Source organism: Pezoporus wallicus, unplaced genomic scaffold (assembly GCF_028554395.1).
Source record: "Pezoporus wallicus isolate ANWC-B61680 ecotype Strahan unplaced genomic scaffold, APGP_CSIRO_Pwel_v1 contig_7379, whole genome shotgun sequence".
NCBI classification, from domain to species: Eukaryota; Metazoa; Chordata; class Aves; order Psittaciformes; family Psittacidae; genus Pezoporus; species Pezoporus wallicus.
Genome location: NW_026642884.1, coordinates 834165 through 852720, shown reverse-complemented (window position 1 = coordinate 852720; position 18556 = coordinate 834165). Strand labels below are relative to the sequence as shown.

Sequence of the window (18556 nt, the reverse complement as noted above, 5' to 3'; positions counted from 1 at the left end):
CACAGCTGATACAATCTGATCACAGCTTGACAAATGGAAATGAAACAGAGAGGACTGGATGTAATGTGAAAAATTCTTTCCTAAACAAGTTATTTGAGGAGTTTTACTGGAACTGCAACTGTAGGTGAAGAAAGCAGAGTTTGAACCACTGGACACTGCTTCAGCACTGCCTGCTGTTGCAGGTCTTCAGCTACAAGCCATGTTTGGGCATTTCTCAGGTCGGGCTGTGAGTTTGGCCTCCAAGGCACAAGATGGCAATCAGTGTCCTACACCTATAATTAAAACAAGGAGGGAAAGCATTTAAATGTGTTTTGAGGTAGCAAAAAGTGTTCCCTTCTTGCAAATACTAATGAAAGAGTAATGCAGCGGTTTGGGGATGAAGGGAACAGGGCCCTCATATGGTGCATCAGCTGTACTCAGGAGAAGATGGTCTCTAACAGAACTATGGAGTCACAGTGCGGATTAGACACCAGATTTGAGTCCATCAGTAAGGCATGCAGATAAATAATCAGGAAATCAGCTGTGAAAACATACAGCTTACTGACAGATTTCTGGAAAAAACAGCTGAGACAAATGGGATCTGTGGCTGCTCAGTGTGTCAAAAAATCAGCTGGAAGGCTGCTAAGACTGGTGAAGGCAGGGAGTGGAGGTCTTCTGCAAGACAATAAAGTCTGTCTTAGAAAGTTACAAAATCAGAGGAAACAAGATCTAATGGGGAGATTAGTTCAGTCTATTTTCTTATTTGGGGAAGAAAATGAAACTGATTTTTTGCGATGATGAACAAGTTGCCCTGTCAGCGGTGGAACCAAGTCCATTTTCCTATGGACCTGAGCCCCCAGATTCTCCCAGCACTATGACCACAACTACCCCTGGGTCCCCTCTCCCACACTAGACAACAACGGGCATGATCGTCCTTCCTCCTTCCCCCCACTGCACAGTCTGATTTGGGCTTCTACCCTCAGTCCTGTTTTGCACAAAATGGCCATGACCGTGATAACATTGGGAGACCTTTACCTGTCTTTTGAATTTTGACGATTTACAAGGCACTGGGGTGTCACAGAAAACATACAGTTCAACCACTTAAAGCTCTGCACTCATAGGGTAGGCAGTGAGAGCCCCATGACTAGGGACAGAAGGATGCTTGCTAGAGCAAGTGCACTTTATTCCACCTGGAAATTCCCTCTGCACCATGTCTAGCTACTGCACTCATGTTGCTGTAAATGTGGGATATAAGCTTGGTGTTCCCCCTTCCTCCCCCCAAAAACCCTCTAGAAGTCATAAAATGCAGCTTATTCAAGCCACTTAAGAACAAATAAAAGTAGTGTAATCTTCCTTTCCATGCTTCACAGGCAGGCATATATTGTCAGTGGAAATACTGCCAAAGTTCTTATTTAAATATAGAAGTGGTGCTTATTTGTATTGTTAATGATCCCCAGGAGGACCTGCTTTCTTTACACGGGGATATTGTTTATGAGAAGACTGGGCTGGCTACTTTGCCATTAAAATTCTGTGCCAGCCCAACGCTGACAATATTGAAGCTTTGCTAAATGTGTATACACATAAGTTCATTAAATGGATGCTGACTGTTGTTACACAAGTACAGCAGTTGAGTGCTTTCTGTATTAACCTTATCACCTGATGGGCAAAAGAAAAGGTTTAACTAAAGCTTAGGACTAATTGAACAGTATTTCAGTATTTTCTTATGTAAAACTGGTTCTGGTCTATTGTTTTTATTTATTTGCAATAACTGTGCTCATTCAAGTTTGTAATGACACTGCCATGGGTGAATAGAATTTGCTTTAAGTATTATTCTCCTTTTTCCTATCTCCTGCCTCCTCTAAACTGTGTCTCTCAGGAGAAAATCTGCAAGAGAGCCTGGTGAAAAGACAACTCTCTAAGTACACAGCCATTTTGGAGAGATACGTTCTCAAGCTGTGTTTTTAAAATTACTTTAGAAGTTCCTGTTTATTTTCTCTACCTGTCTTGGGTATTTCCTGTAGGGCTGAGCGTGGGGCATGGAGTTGGAGGAGACAGGAGAGAATAAGCCTCCCGGTGAAAGGTGGGAGGCATCTCCCGCCGAACACTGCACAAACCAAGAGTACTTTCTTTGCTCAGTTGCCACTAGAGTATGCTCTCGTGCTACAAGTTCCAGAGATTATTTTTTTTCAGTAAATCAATGTGTAGGACAAGGCCATCTTTCAAATGCTTTCCACTTAGTGTGTTTTTATTCTTACTAAGCAATACTTTTTTATTACTACTGAGCCCCTCCTGAAGGTTTTGAGAAAATCCAGAGGGTCACTGTGCGTTGCTCTGTGGCGAGGTGAATCTAACTTGGGTTCAGACCACTCTAAACTTTCAGAGTAGGAATGAAAACAGTGAAAAAATATCTGCCTGGCTATGATAAAACAAAAAAAAAAAGAGGGTCTACATGTCCTTCTAGTGTTGGTCAGACCCCTGGGTCATGCCTGGGGAAGAAGGGGGAGTCAAATCTCATGAATTAATAGATTTCTGCTTACAGAGAAAAATGTAAATGCACTCTCTAAAGCATTTGTACCGACATAAAGTGTGTCTGTAATCCTGGCCTTTGAAACCGGTGGTAGTTATTCAGTAATATAAAGGCTGTTGTGAGCCTGCCCTACCATATTACAGAAAAGTACTTTGTCACTGGCACCCTAAAAGTTTCAGTTTCTGCATGACAAAGATATAAAACGACTTGCAGGACAATTAAAGAACAGTTTGTCCTGACCATATTATTACCAGACATTCTTCCACATTTCGATATTTGCCTTTAAATTGCTACCTCCCCCATCAATATAATTGTAATTAGTCATGGTTAACATTTGTCTTTGGATGCTTTTTCCAAGTTAAATACAAAGAAAGAAAAATACTGCAAAGAAGAAAGCCACAAGTCGGATAAAGAGCCTTGCCCCCAGCCTGCTTTCACACACAGACTGTGCACTTTGCTGCTAAAATTACATTTTACCATCCCCAACGGGTGCGGAGAACAATGACCCCTCTCATTACCATAGTGGCAATGGCTGGTGGAGGATTGTGACATATCTTTTTCTTCTCCCCAGTGAACATTAGCCAATAACAGCAGAAACCTGCCAATGAGTTGAGTTTTTTGAAGCTCACTTGGTCACCGCAGAGCCAAGTGGTTGCCTTCTGGATAGAAGGCAGCCACGTGCACCCAGCTGGTATTCAGCCAGTGTTTATACCCTCAAACACCAGTTCCTTCAAGCAACCCAATTAACTTCTGAGCGGGTTGCAACTTCAGCTTCTTTTACCAACCCTGTACATACTGGCTGGAGCATGTGAAAAGACCTTCCCTAAATTCCCTTAATATCTTTCTTGGGTTTGGCTCATGCCCTTTTGGGATTTTTTTGCCAGCTGTTTCAAAATGTTCCTTCAGCACCAGCTTCTCCAGTCCCCAGAATATGATGTACGCTTTTTCAGTCGTGTCAACCCCTAATTGTGCTCTTTTTTTAATAAATGCAAACCTAATTTTCTAACTTCTCCACTTAGATCTAATCCATAAGGCTGTTTATTATCCTAGTTACCCTTTTCTATACCTTTTTCATTTGTATTCAAAAGCCTTTCTATAATCTGTCTCAATTCTCCAGGTATGGCCTCTCCGCTCTTTTGTACAATCCCATAATGATTTCCACGGATGTGTTTTAGTCTTCTATCGATAGGTCTCAGGATGCTATTTGCCTTCCTTAACTACTCCCACAGCGGGAATCGCTGCTTTTAATATTCTAAACACTGACAACTTCAATCCTTTTCCTCCCCAGCATCTCGTGTAACCCCATTCAGGGCATTAAACTGTATTATCTGTGTACTGCCACGCCTGAACATGGAGCTGTGAGGCAGCCAGAGCATGGCGAGGTGGCTGTAGCCTGTGCCCATGGGTGGGCCTTGCACCCCACACAGCACCCACCCTGCTGGCACTGGCTCCAGCAGCTGAAAAGGAGCTGCTCACCTGGCCGAGAGCAGGCAAAAGGCACTGAGCCCAGCTGGGAGCATCGTGGTTAAAATATATTTCACCACATTGCGTGGGCTGGGGCAATGCCAGGCACAGCTACAGGTTGGGCAGAGAAGAGATTCAGAGCAGCCCTGTGGAGAAGGACTTGGGGGTGTTGGTCGATGAGAAAATGAACATGAGCCGGCTTCAGTGTGTGCTTGCAACCCAGAAAGCCAACCGTATCCTGGGCTGCATCAAAAGGAGCGTGACCAGCAGGTCGAAGGAGGTGATCCTGACCCTCTACTCTGCTCTCGTGAGACCTCACTTGGAGTATTGTGTGCAGTTCTGGTGTCCTCAGCATAAAAAGGACATGGAACTGCTGGAACAAGTCCAGAGGAGGGCCATGAGGATGATCAGGGGACTGGAGCACCTCCTGTATGAAGACAGGCTGAGAAAGTTGGGGCTGTTCAGCCTGGAGAAGAGAAGGCTGCCTGGAGACCTCATAGCAGTGTTCCAGTATCTGAAGGGGGCCTATAGGGATGCTGGAGAGGGACTCTTCGTCAGGCACTGCAATGATAGGACAAGGGGTAACGGGTTCAAACTTAAACAGGGGAAGATTACATTGGTTATAAGGAAGAAGTTCTTTCCTGTAAGGGTGGTGAGGCACTGGAATGGATTGCCCAGGGAAGTTGTGAATGCTCCATCCCTGGCAGTGTTCAAGCCCAGGTTGGACAGAGCCTTGGGTGACATGGCTTAGTGTGCAGTGTCCCTGCCCATGGCAGGGGGTGGAACTAGATGATCTTAAGGTCCTTTCCAACCTTAACTATTCTACGCTTCTATGATTCTATGTCTTCATAAGTGATCTGGATGATGGGATCAAATGATGAACCCTGGATGAAGTTTGCAGATGATACCGACCTCAGTGGGAAATGGATGCTTTGGAAGGGAGAGTCACCCCGCAAGACAACCTAGGCAGGCTGGAAGAGTGGGCTAACAAGAACCTTATGAAGTTCAACAAGGACAAGTGTAAGTCTTGCACCCGGGTAAACACAATCCAAGACTGCAGCACTGGCTGGGATCTACCCAGCTGGGGAGCAGCTCTGTGGAAAGGTAACTGGGCGTCCGCTGGACAACAAACTCAGTAGGCAGGCACAGTGTGCAGCTGTGGCAAAGAAATCTAGGAGGACGCTGGGTTACATCAACAAGGACATCACCAGCAGAGATAAAGATGTCATTGTCCCATCTACTCAGTGCTTGTCAGGCCACACCTGGAATACTGTGTTCAGTTTTGGTCCCCACTATATAAAAAAGTGAGGACTGGCTGGAGAAAGTCCAGAGGACCACACAGATGATCCAAGGACTGGGAAGCCGTGTGAGAGGGCTGGGTTTGTTCAGCCTGGAGAAAAGAAGGCTCACAGGAGACCTCATCCCCAGGTCCCGCTGGGGAGACTACCTCGGACAGGCGGGGAAACCCGCTCCCCGCTCCCCCGCCGCTCCGCGGTGGTTTCGCCCCGCCCCACCCCACCCCGCGCAGTGGTCCCGCCCGGACGCGGTACCGAGGGGTGCACTCCTCCGTCCCGCCCTCTTCGGCTGTACCAACTACTCACAGCGGAGGGAGTGGAGGGACGGGGGGGGGGTTGTGCTGAATCGCCCCATCGAGCCCACGGCCTCACGTGTTCCCTATCCGAGCGCCGTTGGTGGCGGGTGCTCCCGGGAAGCAGCCCGGGGGGCGCGGGAAGGCGAGCGGGGCGGGGCTGCTCCCCCCGCGGGTGGGTGGAATGGCACGGCCCGCCAGTCCCGCGCGGCCGAACCCGGAAGGCTCTGCGGCGCACATGGGCGCGGGGGCCGGTGTTGGGGCGGGCGGTGCAGCCGCCGGTGCGCTGGGCGCTGCCGTGGCGGCTCTCTACATGGCCACGCTGCCGCCTGCCCTGCCCGGCGGGGATGCGGGTAACGTACCCAGCGGGGAGGTGGCGCCAGGGGGACCCTCACCCCCGTAGGGGCTGGTGCATCGCGGTCACGCTTCGTATGTATGGGAGGGCTGAGCTCTTAGGGGCTAGCGCATCGCTGTTAACACATAGGGTTGGGGTCATCCCGTAGGGTTTTTCCCCATGGGGGCTGCTGTGTCGTTGTCACCCCGTAGGATTGCTCATCCCATAAGGTTGCACGTCCTGATAGGCACTGGTCAGTTGCAGTCACTCTGTGGGGTGCTCACCTCGTGAGGGTTGGTGCATTTGATGCACTACAAGGGCTGGTGCATTATGGGCACCCTATAGCGGAGGGCGAAGCCCTAGGGGCTGGGGCATTGCTACTTCCCTCATGGAGTGCGCCTCCCACCGAGACTGGTGCATCGCAGTCACACTTCGGGGGACACATCGTGGGAGACTGGTGCCCTCTGGCCACCCTATGTGGCCTCTCCCCCGCCGTTTGCTTTGCAGCAAATAGTTTGATGAATTTGAGCTTTACAGCAAAGGGGTTAGAGTCAGGGCCCTGGCCACAGCTGGTGGTGTCAGAAGGCATGTGTGGCATCCTGCCAGATGTGTATCACTGCTCAGGCTGCAGCTTTCTCTTTTTAATGGAGTAGGTACCTGGTACACTTTTGTTTCGTATCCCAGAAGAGCACTGAGTGGGTCTGGTTTAACTCTTGCTTCTCAGCCAGCGCTGATTTCAGACCCAAGCTGCACATAAAATTCCATATAAATAAGTGGGCTTTTAATGGCTGCATGTATTTTACAGCTCTGGCACGTGTGGAGAGAGATCCCATATTTTAAAAGCAACTCTTTAAAATCTGCTGTTAGTTTTTGTTTAGAGCTACATGAAAGATACTACTACTTGGTAAGCATAGAGTGGTTTTGTCTACCTGGGTTTAAGGCAGTGTGTATTCAGCGTAGCTCTTTAAACACATGTAAAGTTGAGCAGTGATTCAATTGGGGGTTATTTGATTTAAAAGTAACAGGACAGAGCTGTGTGTGCATTACACCAAGCTTGTCCTGGTTAGTTGGCTCTTGAAGATGCAGCCTTGTCCATTTTCCCGGTTCCCGTGTTTGGATCAGAGGGACCCTGTTGTCAGAGCTGTGTTAAAAGAATTTATTTTTAAAGCTTTTCTCCACAGAGCTTGTGTCCCCTGTTCCAGATGAGGTGTGCAAGCACAATTGCTTAGGCTGGCTAGTATGCACCCCAATGGCTTTTATTTCAGCTCCTGAGTTTGTAAAAGGGCTGGCTTTCCTCCTGCTTTTATGGGTTAATTTGCAGTGATGAATATATTTACAGTTAGTCCCATTTTATTTTTTAAAGTACTCTGATGGGAAAGAGAATGAATGTACAGGGTGTGAGTGCTCTGAACTGTTTGTGCTGTATGAAACCTGGTTTTTAATTGTCCTTGAGCTTGGGTTTTGCCTCCAGGATGCAAATAACCGTTAGCACCCTTTACAAAGTGAGATGTGGGTTCTCCTTATGAAGTGATGAATCAATGCAGGGTTTGTTCCTTGCTTGATGTGAGTTGTACTGGTAGATACAGTGAGCAGCCAAGCAGGGCAGGCATGGGTTCACCCTGCTTTCCCTAGTTTATTGTGGTTATTTTATCTCATTTTGGAGGCAGGACAAGGATGCTCTTTCCCTAATTTCCAAAGGCATCCTGATTCTTCCTCACACAGCAGCAGTGTGTATAGAAAGCAATGTGCAGCTTGCTTCACCCCTCTGTTAATAACTTTTGTCAGAGGTATCAAGGACACAAACTAGATGTGTGCTGCAAATGGGCAAGGCAGAGAGATGCCGTGGGAGTGCCCAGACTGGGGACTGGATGCTTTAGCAGGCTTCCAGCAACTCATGTTATTGGGAATTACATTAAAGGAAATTTCTCAGGACGGTGTCCCCCACTTAGCCCCATGAGCTCACTGTCTCTCCTTATTTGTGTTTGGTTTTTTTTGGCTCCACATTTTCTCCTAATTCAGCTGCCTGAGTTGTATGTCTTTACTGGAGCTGAACAGACAGGCTCGTCCCCACTGTCCTCTTGTGCTTGTCCCAGCCAGCAGCCACCCTGTTGCATTGTGTTTAGGCTTTTTTGGTTTATTCCCCTGGTTTCTCATGGTCCATGGGATGCTCCAGCGCTGCTGCCTGGCTGGAGTCCCCTGGAAGTTGTCTGCACAGCCCTGCTCAAGGCGATTAACTTGCCTGTGCCTGAGCACAGAGCTCAGACTTTCACCTTCAAAAGCACTGAAGCTACTTGTGTGAGTAAAGAGGTGCTTAAGGATTTGGTCTATCAGCTTTCAGGCAGGGAGCCTATTATTTTGTTTTATTTTTAAGCTATCTGTATACTTTTTAATTGTTCCTGAAGTTTGCAGTAATCCAAAAGTGTAAAGGCAATAGGTATTTTCATTGGCAGCTTTCTCATCTTACTTAGTGTTGTAACAAAGAAATGAGAGAATGAATTCTAGTTCAGAAACATCTGCAGGTGTTTAAACAGCTTATAAAGGGATCAAATAAAAAAAAAAACCTAAATTTTCTCTCTGATGTTTTAGACATCAGCTGCCAAACTTGATGGGGTTAAATCAGTTTTCAGGCAGTGTTGGGCCTGTTGAACACCTTTATTGTGGAATCAAGCTGCACAGTCTGAAACATATTTACACCAAGATTATGCAGGAATAAACTCTTCAATTTGAGCCAGCATGTAGAGATGCTGACAGTCATTTTCTGTTGCAAGAAATACACTGAAATCAAATTTGTGGATGCTGTAGTCTTCCTCTGTGTGTTTTGTTGTAGAATCACAGAATGGTTTGGGTTGGACGGGACTGTAAAGACCATCCAGTTCCTGCCATGGGCAAAGACACCTTCCACTAGACCAGGTTGCTCCAAGCTCCATCCAGCCTGGCCTTGAACACTGCCAGGGATGGGGCAGCCACAGCTTCTCTGGGCAATTTAATAATTTAATTTATTTTTGTCATTTAATAATAGCACTATGTACTTACATAGCCTGTGGAGGCTGTAAGTGATACCCAGGTATGTGGGTGGGATATAGAGAATTAACCTTATCTGAAGTGGTGGGTGTTGAGCTCCTCTTGGTTTTCCCAGTGGAATTCAGCAGGCTTACAGTCTGGGAGCTTATTTTTGCAGGCTTTCTTACTTTTTTCCCCTTAATTCTTGGGAGGCAAAATTGTGCTGTTGGCTTTCAAAACCTGGCAATGGCATCCACCGGTATTCCTTTTTTCCTGCAGCTTTCTGGTTGGTGCGTGTCTATGTTGCTTTGGAGTTGTTCTTGCCTGTGATATGAACCAATATCATAGCAACATGCATGAACCTGAACTTACTCTTTAGCCATTTTAGGTGTATATGCAGCTATATTTCAGGAGGACTTAAATGAAGGTGAAGCCATGCCTGGCTTGGGAACAGCATCCCCACAATGCAGTGACATTCACCATGAGGTGCTCACAGAGCAGTGCATGCTGGCATGCCAGGAAATCCCAACAATGCCGAGTTTAGGGTTTCCTTTACTAGCGTCATCTTTTGCTGTGTGCAGGGGGATTGATGGCTTCCCAACCTCACCGTGCCCTAGAAACATTGGAGCTACTGAACACTAGAAGGGTCAGTTAGGGAGGGATGTTTTTCCAGTTGCATCCACTTTTTCAGGGCCATCTTGCAGGAGGTTGAAAGTTTCCACAAATAAAGTAGCAATAAAAATAGGTGTCATTTGGAAGTGTGGTAAAATCCACATCTGAAAGGCTTTTGTGCAGAAGGCTGCAGGGCATTGTGCGGGGCACTAGCTGTAATTTGCCAACAGCAGTAGTAGGTTGACTTGCATCTTCTTTCTAAAATATACTGTTTGCTGTAATGCCAAGATTTAAAGCTGCCATTTGTACAGTCCTCCTTTTCATTCGATGGTAATGACATAATAATGTGTAGAAATGTAAAGTATTTTTAATTTAGCATTTAAAGCCAAGGCACCCTTCACTTTGTATATTTACCATCTAACAATGGGACAGAGCTACCACAACCTTGGCACTTACAAAATTGGCAGGACCAGTGAGGGCAGGCTCTGCAAAATAGGATGATGAAATGTGAGGGAAGAAGCAAAACCAGCAGTAATTTTTAACTTTTTTTCCTTTTGGCTCATCCCTGAATGTGTTGTGCTTATTGAATATATTTTGTATATGCTGTTCAGGAGTGTTGCAAAATGCTTCAGTGTCAAGTGCTCTAAAAATGCCAAGTATTATTAACTGTTATGCTATCATAGGTCTTTTTGTAGGAATTATCTGGCCTGCTATAAAATACAAACAAAATGCAGAACCTCAGTGGTGTTTCTAATGGGAGCAGCTGCTGGATGCAGCAGCTACTGACAGGTAAAAGAGTAACTTGTGAAGCAGAAGCTGCAAGAATTGCTTTTAGCATCAAGGGAGAGCAGCGTTCCCAAATACACAGATGCAGATTTGCGCAATCAATGATGACATTTTCCCTCTTTGAAACTATAAGCTGTGGGGGTTTTCTTAAGCATTGCAAACCGTAGTGCTTGAAAGTTACTGAGTCAATTGGTTTTAAATTAAAAATACGCACAAATGTCTGCCTTTTGAGTATCTCAGGCCATTCTTTACCCAAGCTTACCTATACATTCACTTATCTGTTCATGAAAGTCTCGCGAAAACATACAAAAGATATTTTGTGCAATGACATCAGAGGGAGAAAATATTCTTAGAAAATTTCATGCTGTTAAATCTCTACAGATTTACAGTTTTATCCAGTCAAATTAATGCAAAACCCCAATGCAAGCATTTGGATTTTGAAAACTTTGGAGGAGTGTCATTTCCTAATAGTAATTATTGGTTTTACATTATTTTTTCACAGGGGAGCTGATCACAGCCGCATATGAGCTTGGAGTAAGTATTAGTTTTATTGTTTAATCAATGCTCTCATTAACAGTTTTAGGAATTAAGGAAGTTTAATTAAGCATGGAGTAAAGTAGATTAATTTATTTTCAAACCACAGTTTTTACTAACTTATAAGTACAGCACGCGACAATTTACTGCAAGTTTTAAATCCAATTAAACTAAATTATAAAGCAAAGGCTTTACTGTATATACAGTAGCTGGCTTATTATCAACCCAAATTTTGTATAAGCTGGGGAGAATAAAATAAATCGGGTTAACAATTTTAATAAGTTTTATTATTTAATAAACTTTATTATGGTGCATGATCCCTTTAGGCAAGACCTTAGGACTGTCAGCGCGGTGGTAATCCGATAGCAGTGTGGTCTTTCAACTTGCTAACCAATAAAATAGTTGAGAAGCTGCTTTTTTTTCTAAAAAAAAAAAAGAAAAAAACAGAAAAAAAAAAAGAAGAAAAAAAACAGCTGCCTTTTGAATGACCCTAATATACTGTGAACCCAAACAAGGAGCCCTTTAAGGCATGCTAATGAAACGTGGCACCTCCTTTTCTCGCTTCCTCATTATTATGGGTGAGGCGTGGAGCCAAATCCACTAAGGAAAAATACTTGTGGAGTAAAATTGGTACAAGAGGATGGGTCAGGGAGAGACAACACTTGGAGATCCCTGGCTCCTGCCGCTGGACCCCAGTGTGCTGCTCTCCTTTTGATTTTGTGGCATTTCACCCCTTTTCAACCCTTTATCTATCTGTCCATAGGTCGCCCACCCTCCCGGCTACCCCCTGTTCACGCTGCTAGCCAAGCTGGCAATGGGGCTGCTGCCTGTCGGCTCCTCTGCCTTCCGAGTCAATCTCCTCTGCAGCTTGTTGGGAGCAGCTGCCGCTTCCTTGCTTTTTTACACGGTTTTCAGGTAAAGTCATTGAGGATGTTTATTCGTTGGTGTGATGCTGGCAGGGTGCTTCCCAGTTGGCTCGGGATGTTTCCAAAGGCTCCCTGTGTTCCCCTCTGGCCTTTGGACTAGCATTTCCCCTCCTCCCTTTCCAGCTGCAATTGCTTCCTCTGATCAACCGAACGGCAGTTTAATCTGAATCTGACCTTCTTTCCTGCACAAAAGGTCCCTCTTTCTTTTCTTTCTGTTAAATAATAATAATAGAAATAATAAAAAGTGCGCCTTTTCCCTTACACAGACATGACAGGTTGTTCAGGCTCATTATCACAAATCACCACTCGGTTTAACTAACCAGAACTAATGAAGTTTGTCGTTCTCGAAAGATGCAGATGGTCTGTTTAAATTAACAGGATGAGCTTCACCTATCAGGATACCATGAACTTGGTTTAATTGCAGCTCCTGGCGGAGGTGGATGGGCAGTTGCCTGCCAGTGGTACCCAAGGACCAGGGAGACCATCAGTGCCAGCCGCTTTCCTCCGGCGTAGGTGCAGTGTAGTAGGGGACTGGCCAGAGCCCATCTGTATTCTCTGGACCTCTAACCTTGGGAGGAAAGGGAACAATCGGGATGTGCACGTGGTTGGGGGTTTTGTTAACCCTGCTCGTCTTTGGTGTGCAAGTTCTGGCTGCTCTTAACCTCAGCCTGACCCATATTTGAGAGGATTATTGCAACCCGCACAAACAATTTCTGATGTTCTTTTGCAGGGAAAATAGTGCACATTTTGAAGCAGCAAACGGTGAAATCTCATGTTGTCAGGGTGCTTTGGGATGAGACGGGACGCTTCCTTACTGAGATTATTTTGACAAGCCCTTTTCTCCCCCCGTTTCCAGAGCTGCATCACCCCTTGGGGAAACCTCCCCAGAGAGTGAGAGCAACCTGGAAATAAAAGCAGGAACAAATTGGGGGGGCAGATCCTGCACAGCCGAAGAACCCTGAGCTCACTCAGTCTTTGGTTCACAGTGTGCATTTGTCTGGGTGCATCTTTCTCTACTGAAGAGAAGTTGCTTTTTGCACATCTCCTTTCATGTAGCACTGCATCAGCTCCAAAGCACACCTATTGGAATTACTTAATTCCTTGGTATTCCTATAGGCATTTAAAGTGGTTGCTTTTACTGTTGGGTAATACATGTAATTAAGTCAGTGTTATTTAATTTAATATCCTGTATTTTACAGTGTATTTGGGGGGCAGGAAGTGGCGCTGCCCTCCCATGCACAGTGCCAGGCGCAGCTTCGGATCACGACTCCTTTTGATTATATTAAAAACTCCCGCAAGGAGTTGCTAAAGGTTTTGAATATTTGGTTCTGATTATTTATTTTTTTAATGACAGTTATTCATGTTATTACAGTTACTGTGAAGATCTGCCCTGCTCTTTAGTTTTAGCTGCAGTGTGTTCCTTATGTGCTCATTTTGTGCCTGTGAAATTAAGCAGTCGTCGCGTTAGAGAAACAAGAATACAGGAGAGAAATGGTGGGCTAAATTGGGGAATTATTTTTACACTTCCAGAGGTTCAGGGTTTTTTTTTTTGTTATTGTTTAATTGGATTTGAAAGATGTGGCTTCCGTCAAATTTGAAACGTGCACGAAAGAGCGGAAAACTGGGAGCTGAGAGATGATAGAAACTATTATGACTTACAGAAAATTATAGATAGAAGGTACTGACAGGATCAGTCTAGCAGCGATTTTTTTTTTTTTTTTAATTAATTGTAAGGTATTGGGGGCCAGTTTTATTTCTAAATTACAATGTTACATTTTTTCTTTTATGTGCTTAAAATTGATATATTTTTTATGACACTTCATGCAGAAAAAAAATATTTTCTTTCTATTACCATCTACTTGAAAAAAAAATCTCTCCGAAAGTCCTTACTGGCACCATCTGTGCGAAAGCTGCAACTATCTGAAAACGACATGTTTCGGTTTTAACCGGGCTTGTGCGTACTCGCAAAGGATCTAAACTGGTCTGTGAAATCTCCCCCACATTTTTGTGTTTTAATTAAAATTTAGCTGATGGGATGACTCTTGTGAGGTACCAAAGGAAAAATGGAAAAATAAGCACCTGCTCCTCTTGCCATATGGAATGTGGATGCTAATATGAAAATATGTAGATGTTAGGAATACAAATAATTGATGAAGTACACATCCTTTGGGAGCAACACGGTTCAAGTGGCAAATCTTTCTCTTCAAACAATAGCCACCCTTCAGCCGGGAGGAAGCCATCTCTATGGTAATGGGGCTGACGCTGCCCTATTGATCTAGTGGAAGAAGACATTGTACAATGTCAGTTAGGTTGTTACAATTTCATTTGTCGTCTGACCTGAACTTAACCTCTAAAACCTTTCTTTTCTCCCCACCAGCCAGGCAGGGTTGCTGTTTACCCTGGGCATCCCAGCATCCCCGTACAGTAAATCTCTCCCCTTTTTTTTCCCCCTGTTGACTCTTTTTGTTTAAGAGGCATTTCCTGAGTTTATTCCTTGGGAGGACAGAACAATTTCTTTGCTGCGTAAGGAAAGTCGCAGTTTCCTCCAAGGCTGGGTGGTGTTTGGGATGTTATGGCGTGTGTGAGATTAGGATCAAGTTTATTCCTTAAACAGATTTCTTCTCTGCCAGGTGATGGCTGGTGGGATGCTCTGTATAGGCACTGCTGGAATTGATAGGAAGCAACCCCAGCATCTTGTTTGTTTATTAATTTTATTATATTATTAATTTCATTATATTATTTTTTTAAGCCTGGATTGTGCTTCTTAAAACAAAGTTATGTCTAATGGCATTGATGCAAAAAGCCCTTTTATCAGTAATCCAGACTGTCGCTGAACGAGCAGTTTACTCCTTTGAATTAGTTCTCAAATATGGGGTTTTTCCACCCCCTCCGCACAGTCTTAATAAATTGCTTGTAATTATCATAAAATGGCATTTACAAAGAGTTTTCTTGGACTGCTTGTAACTGAGGCAAATAATTCATCTTTGCTTTGAAAGAGGGGAAAGCTGCTTTTATGTTTTTAGGACACAGCAAGTGCAGCTATAGGATTGTTTCTTTAAACAACTATTTATTTGTTTTACTGTGGGAGGCAAAGCATAGCAAGTTTACAAAGTAAACCAATTATCTTCTTGTAATATGATTGCCAAGGTGTCATTTTCTGCACAGATGATGCATTCTTTGCATTCTCTGTTGCAAAGAGAACTAGGATGCTTTCCCCAGCTTTAATGTGTTGTTTTTTTTTCTGAATGTATACCTTTCGTAGCTTGGCTGTTCTGCTGTATCTAAATACACAAAGCTAATTTATTGCAGGGGCAGTAGTGGAATAGGTGGTGTCGTTGCCCATACTTGTGGTAAGTTTTTGCCAGCTTTATTCTGGCTGAGTTGCACATGGGGTTTTGAGAGGGAGGAAATTGTTGCATTAAATTAAGCTGTTCATACCCCTTCGGTTGCTGTTCTGGGTATCCTGTGGAGTTTTGGACTAATATATGTATATTTATATATGTATATACTCCCTGTCCCCCCAGACCTTCCAAACAACACTCTGTGGATGTATGTGAAAACTGGAGCCAACTCTTCTCCCAGTGCCAACAAAAGCAAGTGTTAAGTGTGTTGTATAACGAAATCATTAAAATGACTTCATCATTTTGAAGTCATCGGAATGTTTTGGAAACGGCAATTGACCATTCTGATGGCTCTGAAGTTTCTTGCTCCAGTGATGTGTGTCCTGGAGTTCTCATGGGAAGGTCCCTGGGAAGGACCAGGCATGTTGGGGCACCGGGAGTATGTGTCACCTTCATGGCCATCCCCAGAGGGTCTGATGCCTGCAGCAGGTGGGGGAGTATTCCGTATCCTGTGTGGTTCGTGGGTTTGTTGGAACAGGAGCCATCCCCAAACAGTTTGGCTCCTTTTTTTGGGTGGCGGTTTGGGGAAGATGGAGGGATGAGAGAGGAGCGCTCCTGCCTGGCATGATGGTGCCCACTCGACTGTAGCAGGAAATTCAAAATCAGGCTTTGGGGAAGGAGGAATATCCTTACAGGGCATATTTGGATTTTTCCAGATTACAGGTTATCACCTCTGTAGCAATGTGAAGATCTTGTCTGTTTCAGAAGCAGCTGTGCTTAGTAACAAGTAGTTACGAAGTTTTAGGAGGAAGAGAAGAAAGGAAGGTACTCAAGTGTTAATGTCCTTTTAGAAGAATATCTACCATCTCTGGCTAATTGATCATATGGAGTTTATATTTTTTTCCCCTTGTCCCCATAATAAACTGACACTGAGTTCAGTCTGTTTGAAGACATTACCAAATCTGTTAATTTGCATTTTGCTCTAAAGGAGGCACATTAGGCTGCAGTAACTCTTCGTTTTGAAGGGGGGGAAAGCAGGGCAAAAAAACTCCCTTTTTTTTTTTTTAAAGACTGAAGAGTCTTTTCTGACAGCTAGTCAGAGTTAGAATTAGTTCAAGGAAATGTTAATAATGCACTGCCTGGCTTAATCCCTTTGATATCACCAGGTATCCTCCTGTTCATGGGTTAATTGCTTTAAAAGCGGAGGCAATATTCTGAGCGGTGGGCCGCTTCACCTTTTCACAGCTGTTACCATTGAGTGACAACTAAATCCCATGTGTAAGATGAGGAAGAGCTCAATCTCCAATTGGGAGAAAATTTATGTAAACCGCAATCCCTTCAGAATGTGCGGAAGTCACAGACTTTCTTGATTTACTCTGCTTTTCCCAGAAAGCTCCATTGTTCCCTTCCCTAAGTCCCATCAACCCTTTGTAGCAGAATATCACAGCGGCGGCAGATAGCTTGAAATATATAAATGCTATCATAGCTCTGATTAATAGTGGCGCTTATGAGTCAAGTCTGATAACGGAGCAGCTCTCCACTCAATTTCAGATACCGCTAATGGAATCTGTCTCCTGCAATTGTAATGTGAGAAGGGCTAATTTGCCATGGAGCTTGGAGCTGTCACCAGCCGGGGATTGGGGGGTCAGATGGGAGCTGCCAGGTTTTTGCCCTGCAGCTTGTATCTCTCGCTTTGAATAGCGCAGCCCCCTGCCTGCCAGGGAGCTGATAGGCCGCCGGGGGGTTTATGCCACTCTGTACAATAGCGAAGGGCTGCATGGGCTGACTTGGTAATTGTGAAGCCAGCTCATTTTTATTTTATTTTATATTTTATTCTATTTTTTCTTTTTTTTTTTTTTTTTTCTCCTGCAGCTGCATAATTTCTAATAAGGGGTTTTAACAAATGTCAGATTAGGAAAAGTTTCTGCAATTACAAAAAAAAAAAAAAACTTATAAAACATTTAAATAGCTAAAGTCGGTTCCTACTGAGGGTTGGGGTTTTTTGGCTGCTGGAAGTAGGCACTGGTTATTACAGGCACCCGGGATAAAGGCGTACCTATTTTCTAAGGATTGTGAATCGAATAATGGGTCTAACTAATATATCCTTTCTGCTTGCAATGACACAGGGAGAGAAGTTCTCATTTTTTAATGGCTGGAAGCACAGTTTTTACAACTCACCATTTAGAAAGGTGTGAGTACGCAGTGATACCTATTACAGCAGCACAGCAGTTTATGCATTTTATCAATCTGTCATGAGTTGTTCCTCTCGTTGAACTGCTTTGGAATAGCTTGACAGGGAGGCATTGAACTTAATTACCAGACTTTATTGGGAAGAGGCTGTGGCAGGCAGGCTCCGCTCTGATGTGGCGGTGGTGGGAATCCAGGAGCATGCAAGGTTTGAGGTTGGGAAGGCCTGTTCCTCATCCTCCTGCTGAGCCCTCACAAGGGGGCTCTTCCCATCTCTGGTGTCCAGACCTGCTAAGGTCCCCAGTGCCATCCCAGGGCACCTTGCTGCAGGTGCAGCTTGATTCTCGCAGCAAGAGGACACAAGAGGTGGCATGCAGGTTGCCTTCTGCACATCTTGGTGACATTCACAGGCCCGTATTTACCAGTGGGACAGGCAGGGACTCAATAGTGTCCTACAGAGGTGGTGTTCTTACTGGACATGTCCATTCCAGCAGGACATATGCAAGTGGGTGCAACCAGCTCCCCTTAGCCAAAATCCTCACTAGTTCATGACTTCTTAACTAGGCTGAACCATCCCCTCTTGAAGTAACGGTGTTTTATTAAAATAACTAAAAGGTGAAAAAGGTGAATAAGTCGTGTCAGTCCCTAGTTGGATGTGAGAGTGTATCAAGCAGAAACGACATTTGGTGCATGTGGTGAGCGGTGAGGATGCTGCCTGCTCACTCCCACCCCAAGGCATTGCGGGTCCATGGGAATGCTGAAGTTGTGTGATACTGAAGTCCTCTTTGACATGAAGGTCCTGCCCATTTGCTTGGTTTCTATTCTTTCCTTACAGCCTTGAAGACTCAACTGGGACCAGTGAGCCAAGCTATGCTCTCCTACCTCCTCCTCCAGCTCTGGGAGCGGAGGCTGCATGCAGGGCTTCAGTGGCTATTCAGCTGTAGGTCCTTGAGAAAGAATAAAATCTTGTTTGCTGGTCCTCATAGTACCTGTACCGTGTCAGGCTCTTCAGCACTGACAGTAAGAGAACCCCCCTTTTGTCTATTGAGTATGAATAAGAGGCAGGCAAACCTAGAGGAATGGAGGTTTTGGGGGATAATTGTTATTACTTAGGTCCTAAACTCATGTTTGGATTTTTGTGTTTTATTTTTTAAATAGTTACTCTATTTTGCCATCAATCCACATACACATACACTTAAAATTTATCTGTAGAAAGCTGTTCAGTCTTCTGAGTCCCATTCTTTTTAAGTGTACATCAAAAATCTGGTGTTTTTTATA

At 44.6% G+C, this 18556-nt stretch overlaps 1 protein-coding gene across 3 annotated transcripts in view; it reads left to right on the top strand.

Annotated features, from left to right (window-relative positions):
- The first annotated feature begins 5727 nt into the window (after positions 1-5727).
- The window catches only part of TMEM260 (transmembrane protein 260), a 34568-nt gene continuing 21739 nt past the window's right edge, over positions 5728-18556 (top strand). For all 3 annotated transcript variants that reach the window (XR_008975338.1, XM_057433067.1, XM_057433068.1), the window contains exons 1-3: positions 5728-5911; positions 10793-10824; positions 11588-11739. Coding sequence is in view for 2 of the 3 variants with exons in the window: in XM_057433067.1 (XP_057289050.1) it covers positions 5743-5911; positions 10793-10824; positions 11588-11739 (353 nt within the window). In the remaining variant the exon portion in view is untranslated. The remainder of the gene's footprint in view (positions 5912-10792; positions 10825-11587; positions 11740-18556) is intronic.